Source organism: Hermetia illucens, chromosome 2, assembly GCF_905115235.1.
Source record: "Hermetia illucens chromosome 2, iHerIll2.2.curated.20191125, whole genome shotgun sequence".
Taxonomy (NCBI): domain Eukaryota; kingdom Metazoa; phylum Arthropoda; class Insecta; order Diptera; family Stratiomyidae; genus Hermetia; species Hermetia illucens.
The window spans coordinates 55,996,384-56,012,960 of NC_051850.1; the positions used below are offsets into that span (position 1 = coordinate 55,996,384).

At 40.6% G+C, this 16,577-nt stretch overlaps 1 protein-coding gene across 2 annotated transcripts in view; it reads right to left on the bottom strand.

Annotated features, from left to right (window-relative positions):
- Positions 1 to 389: 389 nt before the first annotated feature.
- The window catches only part of LOC119647862 (tyrosine-protein phosphatase non-receptor type 23), a 32,168-nt gene continuing 15,980 nt past the window's right edge, over positions 390 to 16,577 (bottom strand). Inside the window, exons 4-11 of one of the 2 annotated variants that reach the window (XM_038049131.1) lie at positions 10,468 to 10,732; positions 9,622 to 10,412; positions 9,428 to 9,448; positions 9,172 to 9,300; positions 8,929 to 9,110; positions 8,684 to 8,868; positions 1,132 to 1,251; positions 390 to 1,069 (exon numbers count right to left, since the gene is read on the bottom strand). In XM_038049131.1, coding sequence (XP_037905059.1) covers positions 948 to 1,069; positions 1,132 to 1,251; positions 8,684 to 8,868; positions 8,929 to 9,110; positions 9,172 to 9,300; positions 9,428 to 9,448; positions 9,622 to 10,412; positions 10,468 to 10,732 — 1,815 coding nt within the window. In that variant the 3' untranslated portion in view covers positions 390 to 947. The remainder of the gene's footprint in view (positions 1,070 to 1,131; positions 1,252 to 8,683; positions 8,869 to 8,928; positions 9,111 to 9,171; positions 9,301 to 9,427; positions 9,449 to 9,621; positions 10,413 to 10,467; positions 10,733 to 16,577) is intronic. The other variant, XM_038049132.1, reaches the window with a different exon arrangement.

Genomic DNA, 16,577 nt, shown 5'->3' on the forward strand with positions numbered 1-16,577 from the left:
GTCAAATGGCTGTGGATTTGGAAATAGAGGTAGGTAGATTGAAGACAACAACAAAACTAAGGTTTTCAGTCTGACAGGTCACCTGATTCACTCCTGTCCGCATTATTTGGCAGAGCATCGAAGGCGTAGATCAATTTGTATATCTAAGAAGCATGGTGTCTGCCGGCGGTGACATCGAACTGATCCATTCTTCATCACCGCACCCGGTCAGGGCTATAGCGCTGTTCACTACTCTCAGTATTAATTCGTGGTACTTGTTGAAACTTGTTCTAACAGCTGAAGGCTCAAATCATCGAGAGCCAAACCCTATTCGACTTTTTTCTCCCTGAAGAATTATTAGAAAATCTCCATTATTCGACCTATTACTTTGCAAGAAGAAAAGAATTCAGTTGATATAGAATATCATTTATTATTACATAGCACAGTTACAGGTATTCCATTTTTGTTTGTAAATAATACATTTTGTATAATTATTTCAATTTTTTTGCTCCTTTCTAATATATTCCCTCTAAAATTGCATTAGATTAAATAATAACGTGAATGTGTGTAGAAAGTTAGCTTCAGAATTTAACAACAATCACTATTTGATCATAAATAATAATAAAACGGAAAAGTAACGGTGTTTAGAGTAATTTGAATAATTATCAATAAGAAATATGCAATGCAATCCGATTGTATTGTTTAACCAATTATTAGTCTTTTTTCTTCTGGCGTTTATCACTGATACCATTAGCAGTCCATGTTTTCCGTACGTTTACAACGTTCATTAGCAGCTTTCACTTTGTTCGTTTCCTAAATCGCAATGTGTATCCATTTTGTTTGTTAACGTTAATTATAATTTTCCATCTAAAAAGATAACTCCTCTCCTGCATTCGTCCGTTCATATGCCTGCGTTGAACTTTTCCAGTCGTTATATTTAAATTAAAAACAATGGAGTAAATGCATGTCTAAGTTTTCTGTTTCAGCTTCCATAGAGGGTCGAGATCGCTAAAAGGGTCTTTGATTTCCTCTTTCTCGACTGCAGCTGTTTTTTGGATGTTCTTCATTTGATAGGATGTCATTATGCCGCCTGGAATTATTGGGGGAAGATATAATTGAGGAAAACTGAGAAACTAAATTCTGTGGTCTTACGTTTATTCAATAAATCGTGGCCATGACTTAGAACCACTTGCATGGAGAGTTCGAGATTGTTGGTGTCTCGAAGTGCACTCTTTCGTTGTGAGCAGATTCGATACCAAACGTCGACTACATCTGTAAAAAATGAAGATTGAACCGTTTACTGTACGAACTATAATATAATTTATATATTCAGTAGTTATAATATAAGGCGTCCGGAAATGTATTTAAGTTTTACAATGTAAAATTGATTATACGTAACTTTATATTTTCAAAATCAAATTACCCACATAGATGACTTTCTTGATGGGAATAAAACACGAAAACTTTGAAAAACTTTTCTTAAAGCTTCTTTGGAAATGGATTCCATTTCTTGCTGTATATTCAGTTTCAATCACAGCAATGTTGTCGGATTATTCAGGTACACCTCGCTTGGAAGATGTTTCCACAACAAAAAGTTGTTTGTACTTCATTCGGGGCCCCCCAGGAGCTAGGATATATTACCTTTCCGTGAAATCAGTGCCAGAGATAGCATACTACGTATGTGCTCTTATATGAAGTGTGGTACGTGGCTCCATACTCCTTCTGTTCAATCAAGTGTTCCTGTTGTAGCTTTGTGATTCTTTCATTTTTGAATTCAAAAAATTCATCAGCATAGCTAATGTACCAGTTTGAATGATCGGTTACTACTCACTTACGAATTTCTTCAAATAAAAGCGGTCCGACTAGATCTAAGCTTGTGATTTCAGCCCAAGCCCTAACTTTGGATCAAGTGGCTTCTATGCTTTAGATGGGGGCTCTTTGCAGTCTAATCCCGACTGCGATTTTACGAAACAGTTAACATAAAAGTTAGCTCCAAAGAATGTTATTGAAGACATTAAACATTTTGTTTGTAAAATTGTATCTTAAAGGGATGTAAGGGTGCAAAAATTAAAAGAAAAGGAACGTTTATGAATCAATAACTCGGATTCGCGTGGACAAATTTTGGAATCTACAGTGCGTATAATTCTTTTGAGACATTAAGGCCGTGTTTTTTGTGGCGATTCGGTTCCTTCGAACCTTTCAATCCGCTGCTTAGTCACATAAGATAAAAAATTCTCGTAATAAGTCGGAATATACAACCCACGCTTTTCTCTCGTGTGGCGGCTCTACTCTCTCTCCTGACGCAGATTTTTTTATAAACTGAAATAGGCTCTATTTATTATGGTTGCCATTCATCCCTTAATGGAAAATAGAGCGTCAACCATGCCAATGTGCCAACGGTCACTCAAATGCGTTTCAATCCCCCAGGACTTCTAAGAAATATTGTTCGAGGGTATTTTGCTTTGGGCTAAGTGTCTAGCTCTTGATCGAAGGTCAGGATAGCCTTCATACCGAACTCTACGAAAGGTGACTATTCGAACCCAAAGAACTTCAGAAGAATTAGCTTAACATCACCTTCGCTGAAATGTCTGGAGAGACTGGTTGAATGTCGTATTCGTGAAAAGGCGCTAAGGTTGCACTCACTAAATGAAAACCAATATACTTACCAGCGCGAAAAGTCCAGTAAGTTTGCTCGTCATTTTCTGGTTTCAAAGATAGAGAGCGCAACTCTAAAAAGCGAGTACCCGGTGGGAGACGAAAGTCTGCTCCCAAAGAAGGGCGCTACCGTCGCTTCTGCGAAGTATGTTGATCAACTCACTACTATGTGAACTATAAAACCTGTCAATACACGCTCCGCGTATGCGGATGACGTGGCCATGCTAGTTTTTGGTCGGAATCTCGGAACGATGCTTTATTTGTGTTTATTCAGGGCACTGCAATGAGAGCAACTCATAGACGAATCTTATTAGATCTACGGGAAAGCAATGGACGTGAAGGGCACAGAGCATTAGAAAAGTTATTTGAACAACTAAATTCAATGCCTAATTCTCGGATCTCCATACATCTGTTTGACAAAAGATATGAAGCTATTTTGAAACCTAGAGAAGGATACATAACATATTCAAGACCGGTGGCTGACCGATGCCTTTCGAATAAAAACGAGAAGTGGGCTTTTTCTTTGGGACAATATGGAACGTTCTTTCAGGCTGAAGTGTATGCGATCCTATGGCAATAGGATACAATACAATCTGTGGTAATAGTGAAACTGCATTGTGGGCGTTGAGTAGTCCTTTGATCACTTCAAAAATTGATCAGAAATGTAGAAACAGACTGAACTCTATTTCTAGTTATAATGGGGAGGAAATCTCGGATGCGTTAACAAAAGAGGGGTCAGGTCAGCCTTGATGCTGCTAGACCCACCAAACTCTTCCTGTCAGGACCAAACGAACACACTGAAAAGTTTATCCTGTTGAAAAGCAGGAAGACTTGCAGAAATATTGTGGGCATTCCTAGTTGGGTATTTGTTCAGAATAGGAATTCTCCAAGAGGAAGCGGGATCCACGGAACATTTTCAGTGGATGGATACATCAGACATCCGATTTTTGGTGCTGATGTGCTCTAGCTGCAGCGGGTAACACCACATCCTTTAACAGAAATCCTACGATGCACAAATGAATCCGTCTAACCTTAAGTTTGGTGCCACTGTCAGCAGAAACCACGCTTCCTAGGTATACAAGTTGGTCAAGTTGAGGCTCTACACTTTGAGGTCTTAGCCTTGTGATTTGGGGCTTAAGAACACATTCAAAGCTCCTCCGCTTGTCGGAAGAGGTGACTAAAAGGGATAGAAATTTATAGGCTAGCAACCTGCAAATTTTTGAATTTTCCTGTTATCGAAACGTCAACAAAATGTTGCATAGGGACTGAAGACGCTGCTACAAATGGAATGTGTGTACACTCCCCGAAAACGACAGCGAGGGTTCTCTCTCAATTCGACCGAAAATTTCAATGATATAAGCTGGACATTGTGGACCTTAGCGAAGTAAACTGGTGGGACTCTGCAGAGTACTCCCCTCCCTCTTGTCACGCTAATGGTAATGTGCTTTTGCATTCTGGAAAGCCAAGTGGTAGCAGACGCGAATTTAGTATCTCTCTTGACCTACGAGCCGGTTTTTGAGACTTCTAACTGCAAGATTCCGGTTCACGTTAAAGAACATTAGAATTCTACAATTCTAAGCACCAACGAAGACTCCTGATATAGTGGAGAAGGATGCTTTCTACGAGCAATTACACGCAGCTCAGAAGAGGCTTCCTAAAGGTGACATTGTGATCGTGGTGGGTGATCTGAATGCCAAGGTGGGCTCTGACAACACCTTGTTTGGAAATGTGATGGAGAAGAACCGTCTTGACGACCGTAAGGACAATTATTTTATTTGTATAAACGTATTTCTGGAGCCGGTTGTGCCCTTCCACAGTACATAATCAACTCCACATTATGCCCTGAGGAAGGGCACAATTGGTGACCTGACGTACATTCAAATAAAATAGCATAGTTTTAGAAATCAATTAATAGTTTTTATTTACTTTGATTCTAATGGTGGGTGGTTTTTGGATTTCTACATCTTTCACCGTCTCGTCATTGGTGATATATTGTTCGAGCACAGAGCCTGTTATAAGGATCGTTGGGTTTCAACTGACCAACACCGTGCGAGCAATCGAATTGATGGATCGCAGAGCCAGCAGTAGATTAGGAATTTTCACCTGGATATGCGTAACAAGAGATCAGCATTTGATGATCGCTTAAATTCACTTGCGTGTTGTACGCAGGATTGGAGATCTAGGCCCTTCCAAGTTTAACATCGACCGTTTGTATGATCCAACTGTCGCTAAGTGTTAGTCCTATCTTGTTGATCGGAAGGCAGATACACTGAGTAATTCGTCTGAGAATAGCGATGACCATTGGACCGCCGTGTCCGGATAGATGAGCAAAAGGCTGTCGTACAGAAGATCGCAGTTCAAATCATACTGATGGCAGTGGAATTTGTATCGTGATTTGCCGTCGGATACCAGTCGACTCAGCTGTGAATGAGTACCTAACTCAAATCAGGCTAATAATCTAGGGCGAGCGCATTGCTGACCACATTGCCTCCTACAGGCTATCCTGTAGTGTACCGTTACGCTCTTGAATGAAGTGCTTTAATACACTTCAAGGCCCTGATCCAACATGGATTGTTGCGCCAATGATTGTTATTATTAAAATTGATAGACCAGTAGCTTACTCCAAACTACAATTTTAGCTTTGTACTGATGAAGGGAGTAACTTGCTCCCGAAATATATATACATAATAAAATAAAATTGTAGTTTGGAGTAAGCTATTGGTCTATCAATTTTAGACTTAACTACAAATAGAAGAAAATATCTAACCTCTTAGATTATTATTATTATTATTGGACCGCCATTAAAAATGCTCTTTCCTCGAGTGCAACGTAGGACGTTGGCCACGTTTCGAAGTGGCAATAAGTTCTGATTGACTGCGGAATCGTAGAACGGGATCGATTAATGGATGGCTCTATTGACTACTGGGAGTGATGGCGTTCAAAATCCGATACCGAGCAAAATCTCGGGAAATTCGACGTAGTGTACCCCGTGACCAAAGCGAATGATCGTTAAGACTCCAAAAAAGGGCACCCGTTTTGAGTGTGGCAATTGGAGGTGTATCTGTCTGCTCCCTGCCGTTGCAAAGACAATAGCTAAAATAACTGGAACGCGTCAAAGAACACTTCGAAAGCTTGATCGATAGAGAGGAGGCTATTTTCCGCTCCGGATTCTCCTGCATTGACCACATTAACACCCTACGGATCATTTTCGAACAGTGCGCGATCTTCGCTTCACTTGTTTTCGGCAGCGTGAACAGGGAGTGCATCTCGCGTGCTCAACGCAGGAGGGGTATTCCGAAGAAATAAATAGCTATTATCAAAGCGACATATGATGGCAATGTGACGTGCTTCAGAGGGATTTTAGATCCAAAGACGAGGGCCCCAGGTTTGTATTTGCTACCGATATTATTTCTTCCTGTTATCGGTGACGTTTTTTATGCTGCTCCGTTAGAAGGACATAAGGGAGTTCAATGGATGATGACATCTCTCTTCACACATCTCGACTACGACGAGTAGTTTGCTTTCTTACTAGGTCATTGACCTTTAGCCAAATGGCTCCGAAGTTGGGAAGAGAGGTAGGTAGAGTTAGACTGAAGATAAACAAAAACCAAACCAAAGTTCTCAGTCTGAGGGGTCGTACTCGTGGAATGACTTCAGTAGTATAGAATCGAATTCGATGCTCGAGATCATTGTCCTCTTACTAGACCCATTCTTCGTTTTTGATGGCGAAGGATTTGCAATTTTTCGTGCTAAGAACCCAAGTTTCTGAGGAATATATAAGGACTGGCAATATCACTGTCTTGTACAGCAGAAGATTTGCTGAAATGTGCTTTTTTGGCTACCAACGAACGTGCGGCTTTTGTCGTGGTATCGGTTATGATCTTCGACCTTAGATACGACGAATTCTCAACGGTTTCAGAGTTTTGATCTCCTATATTTAGTGCTTTCACTTTGTTAGTGCTATTTCGCTTATGGTGCTGACTTCGCTACATGTTGCCTTCATTGAGATGCAGTCCAAGAATTTGACCTGGATGAGGGCACCTTGCATTCCCGGGCTGTTCTTCCCATTCATTTTTGTCTGCATAAGCCAGAAGTTGGGTGGATTTAAAAATGACAGTACCTCTGGCATTTACATTTACAAAGTGATTCTGCTGCTTTTATCTGGCTTCGCATGAAAGTCGATGAAAAGAAAATTTCTCAGAAAAGATGATAACCATCTTTTAACAGAGTTTCCATCGATTATCACAAAGAGAAAATCTGATCTATTGCTGAATCGCCTGCACTGAAACCTCAGAGCTTGAGCGTAAGTTGATGAATTGCTTGGTATTGTTGGCAATCTTCGTATTTAAATAGTTCGGCTGCGATTTCATCGACTCCTGTCAGGCTATAGTCCTTATGCCGATGAATTGCTTGATGGCGGTAACATTTTTTGTCTTCAGTTGGCAAGTCCTTCAACTCTTCTATAATCTGGTTGTTGAGTAGTTCATAAATATACTCAATCCATCGCTCTAATATGCCTATGCCTAGGTGGGGCTGTATCGCTTTATTCTGCTGACTTGTTGGAAAAAACTTCCACACCTGATCGTAACCCTCGAGTTTACAGACTTGTTTATTTTCTTAGACTGCCTTTTTCTCCGCGCAACAAAGTTTTTGGTAAATTTTTGTGCGTGCCCGAGATGTTTGAGATTCCTGTATTACTCGGTATGTAGCATTTTACTAGCTTACAATTATCATCGAATCAGTTATTCGAACTTTCTTTGTCACTGGTGCCAAATGCCATAAGTTTGCGGCATACCAATAATAACTACTCACCTGGTTCTCGGAGGGGGTTCGAGATGGTATTGTTATTCGAGGTCAGAGCACCATTCCAACGAGATAGTGATTCCAGCCTATATTGACCCTATTATATGCTGCGACATTCAAGCTAAGAGGTGGTTACATTCAATTAAGACGTAGCCAATTTCGTGTAACATTGCTAGTTGAATAATCCGAAGTCGGTTGTCATTGGTAATCTTGAAGTCTCTGAATATAATTTTAATGGGGCTTATGTTCGGAATGTGACTCACGCAGTGTGAATGCCTGTTTGTTAATCTTTTCGAAGCCAATAACAGTAGGAAACCTACTCCGAATGCAGGGTTTACACGATGGTCGCTAAAATATATCGTATGGTGACCCTTTTCCAGGAGACCGATCTCCGTTCAGCACATTTTTTTGCAACGCAATGATATCGGCCTTATATTGGAACAGTGTATTGGCTAGCTGCCGAATAGCTTTCGGCCAACACACGGAACGCAAGTTAAGGAGAAAAGGGGCAAATCGTCGTCCCTTTTTGCCGGGTTGTGGTGTTTATGACTCTAATTTTTGCTTTTTCAAAGAGGAGATAAGTTTACTCATTTCATGAGGAACAGTTTTAAGTGATTTGACCGAATTTCGTTAAATGGAAAGTTAGACATTAATTCTTAATTTATTCCCGATGAATTCGATTTGATTTGCGTAGACGATTCTTTTTTAATATGGAAAAACGCCTGGAGTGTTTTTTGGCTTGGGAGAAATATCTCCAAGAAATTGATTTGAAATAACGCAATGATGAAATTTTCACCCTCAACATGTTTATTCTATGAAATCCTCAAACTATGTCTTCGCTAGACGTGCACACGATATTCGCTGCGCTGTAGGCGGTGCTGTCACTTCTGGGTATAGTTCACTCGCAACCAACTAACAATTTTTTGACTGTAGCTCAACAATGGGGACGTTTCTGTTGCTGGTTTTTGATTCTAGGTTCTATATCATTTTATAGAACTATTTAGTTTAATGATTCGAAAACAATCTACTCCGAATGTCTGCTAGATATAAATATTTGGATCTAGGGAGGAATGCCCGCTTCTCTGTAAATACGCTTGATTGTGGGTAGAATTGAATTTTTTTTTTTCAAATTGGGGGTGATCCTTTGACAAGAATTATTTTTTTTCAAACCACACTTCACCAACGGAAATCATGACATAAAACCCTGCTTATTTGTAACATAAATATCTTTCCCATTTATACTCACTTATTAAGATTGGTCGCTTCGTTTGTGTTGCCAAAATAGCACAAATTGCCAAAGCTATCAGACCAGATCGTTCCGAGCCTGTTAAACAGTTCATAATCAGTGGAGCGTGCGAATTGAATTCTTGACTTCGTTGCTTGTAGGCTACAAGGATATTTTGCGCTATGCCTAATATCTGTGCCGGCGAACTAGAATTGAGAATGGAAATTGGTACCGTCTATGTATCTGAAAGATAAATCAAAATTTACCTTTTCGTCCAAGCCTTGATCTGTATCAGAGACAAATCCAAAATAGCGTCGGCCCCATTCATGGTCAATTTCAAGTTCAATTCAGTGCAATGTGACAAATCGAATTGCTTAACCAGCGTGACAGAGAAATCATCGAAGTTCATTTCTTTGTTGAGTTCCTTGGGCCAAAAAGTGTCCAAAATCTGTAAACAAACACGAAATCTATTTCTGCCAGGATGTCACTACATTAAACAGTGCACCTACTTCGTTGGGGGTGTGCAAGCAAACCACTGTCCTCGCCTTTTGTGTCCAAATCATAGACCAGAAGTCATTTACCGTATTCTGTAGTGGCGTTTGGGCCATAATGAACGTTGGGCAGCCAGGTCCTAGATCCTGTAATTGGTATGTTAAAAAATAAAATTCTCGCAGAAAATATACTAAGTGAATCATTTTGATGGGGCAAATTATAATATCGAAGTTGTGCAAGGGTTCAAAAGTGCTACCTTCTAACACTACTTACCAAATTTGTGTCCTTGTCAAACTTCGATAGGACGAAAAAATGAAAATGTGAATTTATAAAAATTCAGATCATCAAATTTTACTTACTGTAGAAAGGCAATCAATAAGACTTTACGTTGATTCAAGATAATAAACAAATCAATAAAAAGCTCCTACTTTGGCAGTGCACTGTCTTTAATAACTGCTAGGACTCACCTTCACATAAGCCGCATTTATGTAGTCATCCGTACTTCGTTGCAAAACAACACGGGCATGGTCGAAGGGAATGCAATCGGTGGAACGATTTTTCTCGGGGAACAATCTTGCAATAGCTGTCGTGCGTTTCGCTTCGTCGCGTACTAGCAGGTCCTGTAAATCCTTCCACTTATTCACCAGCGGTGTATTGCCATTCAACATTTTCACGTTGAGACTTTCAATCATCTTTTCATAGCGTTCCACCTCCTTGTGGAAATATTTGAGAATTTTGGGGTCATCGAAAGGGTTTCGAATTGTAGTAGTAGTAGTAGCCGCTCCGCTGCCTTCAGTTCCAATTTGCTGATTGGCGGATGAGGGAACGTTTGACTGAATTGCTTCACTACGTAACGAAACACTATCCCAATCGAAACTGTGATCGGCGAGGGAGCTCAGGTCTGAGCATATTGAAATGTTATCACAGCTTTGCTTGCGGTCAATTGATGATGGTATGGTAGGAGTTGGTGGGGGTTCAACTTTGCTTGGTGGTTGTTCAGGAGGCTTCGGTTGTGTGAGGGATGGGGCAACGGGTTCTGGTTGTAATGGAGTGGATTTCAAAGGTTCTTGACCACTAGGAGTTGGACTTTCAGCTTTCTTTGAGGACGCCACTTGTGGTTGAAGAGGCGGCGTGGGTAAATTGGCAGAAAAGTCAATTTCCGATAAAAGGTCGATATTTGATGATTTCTTAGTTGTCTTTGATTTGGGCGCCGGTTTTTTCGTCACAGACTGTTGTTGATTGGAAGGAGCAGGAGCAGCTGTAGGGAATACATTCCTATTAACCGATTTATTTATTAGTCTATTCGAAAGTACCTTGAGGAGTGGCTTGTGGTGCTGATGCGTTTACAGTGCTATGACTATAACTCGTTGCGTTCGGGAGGTTTGAGTTGTTATAATTTTGTTGCAAGTTCGCACTGATCATTGGATCGGGTGTAGGTTGTGAGTAAGGCACACCTGCGGCTTGGTAAGCATTCGCTGCGTTATAATAACCTGAAGTAACTCCCTGATTTAAGTTATCAGTAGATTGCATTTGTTGTGGATAAGTTTGCGGGATTGTGTCGTTAGTTGTCGCAGAATACTAAAATTTAAATTTATGGAGAAATGAAAGCTTACATTAGTTTTACGTTTTTTAGTATACTAATGAGAATTGTATATTTGTTCACATTGTTCTCAATAAAATTTAGGAGATTTCATTTTTATACTCAAACGGTCAAGTTAAATTTTCATTGACAAACAGGTAATCAACTTAGCGGAGCTAATCTAAATTAATCCGAACGACAATAGGGCAGCCTATGTGCAAAGGATTTGCAGAGGGCGGATTGGAAATTTGGTGGACATACCGGTTGGAGCTGTTGAGTTGTAATTGGGTTATGTAGAAAATGAGTTGTGCAATACATTTTTAGTACACGATACAACCCGCGTTAAACCGACAAGGACTTACCTTTGAAGTAGGTGTCCAATAAAATCGTTGGAAGTTATTATGCTTAACTATAATTTCATTTGTATCAGAAAAATAGCATTCACTGTTGTAGTTTAGTGAGCATATTTCCGAGTAAGTTTGACTGAATGGCTGCAATAAGAAAAATTACTTTTCTCTTCCTCAATGGCAAACGCCCAGACCTGAGTGGAGGAGAAAATGTCGCCGGTTGCCTGCAAAAAGTGGTTAAATCCACTATTTAGGCAAACTGTCTTCCTTATAATCATTTTGCTCCGTAAAAATTCGCCTAAAAGATAGTAATTCAAACGTTCTTCAAGAATATCTTCATTTTTTCTGGCTCTGCCGTGAAATCTGATTTCTGCCGTTGTCGGTGTTGAAGTTCATGAGTACCTCAGTACTTTTTTTCATTTTCCAATACTTTTTCAGTGAAATATGTACTTTCCAGGACTTTTCAACAGAAATCAAAACGAAGTTAATATTTGACAATATCACATTTTGTGAATGACAAAATGATGAAAATTTGAACTGGTAATGCTATTTCGCCTGTCATCCCTTCGTAAAATTTCCGTAAAATCGCAAAAACAATGTCGTGGTTTTCATGAATGCTGTCCATTACATCATAAAAGGGATGAAATAACTCATTAAGTTGAACATAAAGTGGAATGACCTCCTGCGGAAACTGCCAGTTCGAAAACAGTGCGACCTCATTCGCGATTCACAGTAAAGCTTGTTCAAAAGCGTTATGACATTGGAGGAAGATGTCACAAGATCCGTAGGTGGACACTTTCATGTTAGAGCAGAATATTGTTTGTAGTGAAGTTTCATTGTCGTTCATCTCTGAAAATAACCAGGAAAACAGCCGGCTTTTGTGAGAGACCGTGCTATAAAAATCATAGACATTTGGTATTCAGTTCAGTGGCCTGTTTGTATGTCTATAAGATTATACCGAGTTTAGAACTAGCGACATACATACAACTGTCAAGCATGGTAGTAAAAATCAGTTAACTTGGGGCTTCAAAGTGAGCATGAGTGGATTGGTATTTATTGACTAGAATATGAAAAGCGAGTGTACTGTAATGCATTGTGCCTTAATTTTTTACAAAACGCGACCTTAGGCGTACAACAAGCGTTTGTCTTTCAGCGGCACATCGACCATAAGTACACTTCCTTTTCGGCGCGAGAATGGCTGTTGTATAAAGTCCATGCCAAATCTCCATATCTCCCCAATCAGTAAACCTTAGCCTGGTTGAAAAACTGTATCAATTGTCAGAACTCCGGGTCCATAAACGGTACAGTTGGTAAAGAAATGATTTCCGGAAAACATTGTGGGAAGTTGGCAATGAAATTTGCCCCGATATGATTGAATATCTCTCCAATCCGATGCATAACTGCTTTACAACCATAATACATAACATTAAAATTAAAACGGGAGATCGAATGTCATTGGTTTTTATCATAATTAGAATCCCTTCATTTTTCGTGTTGTGCAAATAATTTGGTTGCACTTGGTTGTGTTCATTTTCCTTTCTTTGTTTGAGTGGGAATAAATATGTTGGTGTTTTCATTGTATTGTCTGAAGCGTTTTTCCTTTCTCTTAGAACAATTTTCCGTAGTGTACAAACAATATTGGTAGTCACATGAGTTTCAAGAGAAATTTCGGCGGTTATGACACAGTATTCTTTACCGATACAAGATGGTCAGCGGAGTCGATATTCTCGGGTATGCACAGTGCAGCAGGGATTCGTCAGCGTATTCCAAGCGGAGGTACTGACGATACTGGAGGCCTATCGATGGTTGGGATGTAATCCGAGCCCCAGGCATAGCATAGTCATTCTGACTGATAGTCAAGCGGCCGATGAAACTTTGTACCCAGTCCTTCTCTGAATTCTTGGTCATAGGAATATACAAGAGAATAAATGGGTCGAAGACGCTGGCCAAGTGAGACTCCGCTCTTGACATTCTCTCGGTGGGCGGGGTCGATGTACCGCTGGCGACTGTGAAGGATGGAAGCTATTTGGACTACTTGACAGTTGCTCACTTCATGTGGCGAACACTTATTACTATGTAGTAGAGGATAACAAGACCCGACCGCATTACAGACTCACGGCGGTATGCTCTGGGTATTTGTTTATAGGTAATCGTGCCGCCAGACTCGCACACCTTACAATTTGCATTGTTGAAGTTTCGGAAGGGAGAGAGGAACACTCAAGTACTTCTCCTGCGGTTATCTAGCTCTAACTTGGATCAGGCTGCGGACACACACTAGGTAAAGAATTCTTTGCGGACCTCAAAGAGATCTCTGGTTGTAATGTGCGAAAGCTGTTATGGTTTAAGAAATTTGTGGTATCAAAATGGCGCACCCCAGCGCTAATTGGGATCCTCGGTATGGTATATGCGAAAATCGTCGCTGAAAAATTGTCATCGTTCTAAAATTTTTTTCGATATATGACTCTGCTATGGGAAACTTGATTAACAAAAGCTCAATAATTGTCGGGTGCCCGAAGCAGTCCACCTTCGAGGTATAAACTTGCGTTTGCGTCTAGAATGCCCCATTGGGGAAAGTGGTTTTTATCAATATTCGATGAACAGTGACCGTGGCTGTTTGAATTGAAGTTGTTTTCAACGTAGAAAATAAATTTTAGTCAGTATTCAATTATCAACGATACCTGCAGATATAATTTCGACCATAATAAGTCTGAAAACGGAACTACGGCGCTTCAGATGGTAAGATGGTTCCAATTATACATAGCTCGTAGTGCATACGCGTTGAATATGCCCGGTCTTAGGGTGAAATAGTTTGACGTGAATCGACAACCTTTATCTGGTCCCTTCGATGGAGAGTATTTTGAGGTCTAAGTGCCATGTGCATGGATCACCATAATTTTTTATATAATTGACCCTTTTGTAGCCCCCCCCACAACCTTTGCCTTTGCAAATGTTCACCATCACCATGACCATAGGAACATAGAAAGATTTACGACCACGTGGGAATTCTTTCATGATGCGATTCTGAAATTATTGCTGTCTGCAGCAGCGTCTTTGACCAGCGCAATAAAAAAATCCCTTCTGCCACGGCGCACATTAGCCGGTCAATAGAGCGTTCAATCCTCTTCGTTTACCAGTCCGTTTCAATGATTTCGCAGTCTACCAGATTTTGTGGCACCCTTTTCGAACGCGCTGGACTAAGTAGCGCCTGAGAGTAGAGCATTTTAATGGCAACCCAGCGTTCATAAATATTCCAGGCATATTTTTCAAGATCTCTGCCATCCTACAAGAAGTACCGACCGTAACAGGTAGCAGATGACGGCGCCTGTCTTGCGACGCACATCCAGAAGACAACTTTTACACTGCTACAGACAACTACTGCTAATTCCGACCTTAAGGCAAGCTCTGTGCCTGAATATAACAAGGCGATGAAAACAGCACTTTCATCGTTACTGTCACGTTCAACATATATAATAATAATAACACACAACAATCCATATTGGATCAGGGCCTTGAAGTGTATTAGAGCACTTCATTTAAGACCGTAACGGTACACTACAGAACACTGTAGGAGGCAATGTGGTCAGCATTACGCTCGCCCGAGACTATTACCCTGATTTTGACTCAGGTACTCATTCACAGCTGAGTCGACTGGTATCCGACGTCAAATCACGATACAAATCCTACTGCCGCCAGCGAGATTTGAACCGCGACCTTCCGTACGACAGCCTAACCACTCAGCTATCAGGACACATTCAACATATGGCTGAGCATATTGTTGTGAGAGCCCACCTTGGCATTCAGATCACCCATCACGATGAAAGTGTCACCTCTAGGAAGCCTTTTCTGGGCTGCATTCCTTCTCTCCTGAATCGGAAGTCTACGTTGCTACGTAACACTGCAACATTGAAATGTTCCCAAGTAATGAGTATGGGCCTAACGGTCGTCATTAGCATCGATTCCGGACCCACACGCTTCCGGCAGTATTTCTGAAGCACAATAGCACAGGGTCGCAAGAGGAAGAGGAGTCCCACGATCTAACCTCGTTTAATTCCAGAATGTTCAGCTTAGAACTTTCACGCTCAAGTTGGAAAAAGTGACCATTCTGGGGGTAGTCGATATCGCTGGTGAGGAGCGTACGCACATTCCAAAGCCTAATTCATGTCCTGATACGATCACCAAAGGTAATTTCGTCTTTATCCGAGGCATGGGTACCTGTTAGTCTCCTTCTGCAGCAAACAGGGGATACTTTGAGTGAAATTTCAATCCCTGTCTCATTGGAGTTACTATCTCAGTGGGGTAAGGACGCAATAGATCGATAGCGAATATTATTAAGAAGTCCTAACCTACTTCGAATCCTGTTTAGTTATCGTCGTCGCTTATCGAAACAATACAGAGAAAGCACTCTTTCACGGACAAGGTAGATAGATATAAACGCTATGGTGCGCTGTTATGATGCCACACTATACACGAAATTGTTGAGGAACTTAACATTATTTCGAAACGTGCCTGTTAAGTGAGTTCCATGCCTGGTGTAGGAGGAGGAATATCTTCGACTTGGCCACATGGAAAGCTTCTAGAAAGTCATATACATACCAAAGATTATTTTTCTTCCACACCACTAGGTCATTAAGGGCAGCATGCCTTCCAAAAATCATCTGAAGGAAAATCAATGATTTACTTCATGTCGGACCAACGATCCAAATTAATTTCTTGCATTGGCTAATGCGATGCTGGAGTTATAGGTTTGTCAATATATCGGTAGATTGAGGGAAAGGAGAATAGCCGGAGTTATGAACATTTAATGCCGAATTGACGCAAATAAATGAATTGACCATTATAGATTACGAGCCGTATCCTATGGTACAGCTTGCACTCTACTCTTAACAATACGTACATTGCAGCAGTAAGCAATGGTCGAGTACCTCTATTATACGCAGACCAGCGAATGAATTTTGAAAGATTTCTATGTTGATGACGTACTGACGGATTTCAGCGAGTCAGGCCGACTAAATCGCTGAGATCGATTTGAGGGGGAAGAGGAATTTTCATCTTCGAAAATGGATAGTTGATTATACAAACCTTTTAATACATATTGCATCGAAAGATCAAAAAACTCTTTTGCCACTAGATTTTAAGTCAACCGAAGAAGTTAAAGGACTAGGTTTCCATTAGCAATGGTACCTTTGAGAAGTCGAATAAATGCGTTATTTTATAAGAAGCAGCAACACTATAGGAACCTTTGGGTTGGCTGCAGCCTTGCATCATTACCACCAAAATTGAAATTTAGCAATTGCGGTTAGTCAAAATAGACTGGGATTAAGAGTTACGAGAGAAAATCTAAAGCTCTAGTTGGATACCTAAAACCCGCTGCAGCGCCTTGAATATGGCTACTGTACAGTTGTATGGATTCTACGGGGCATCCAGCGAGGCCATTGCTGTTTTAATCTGTTCGAAATTAATCGATGAACATTTCAACTATTGACAGCTAAAATAAAGT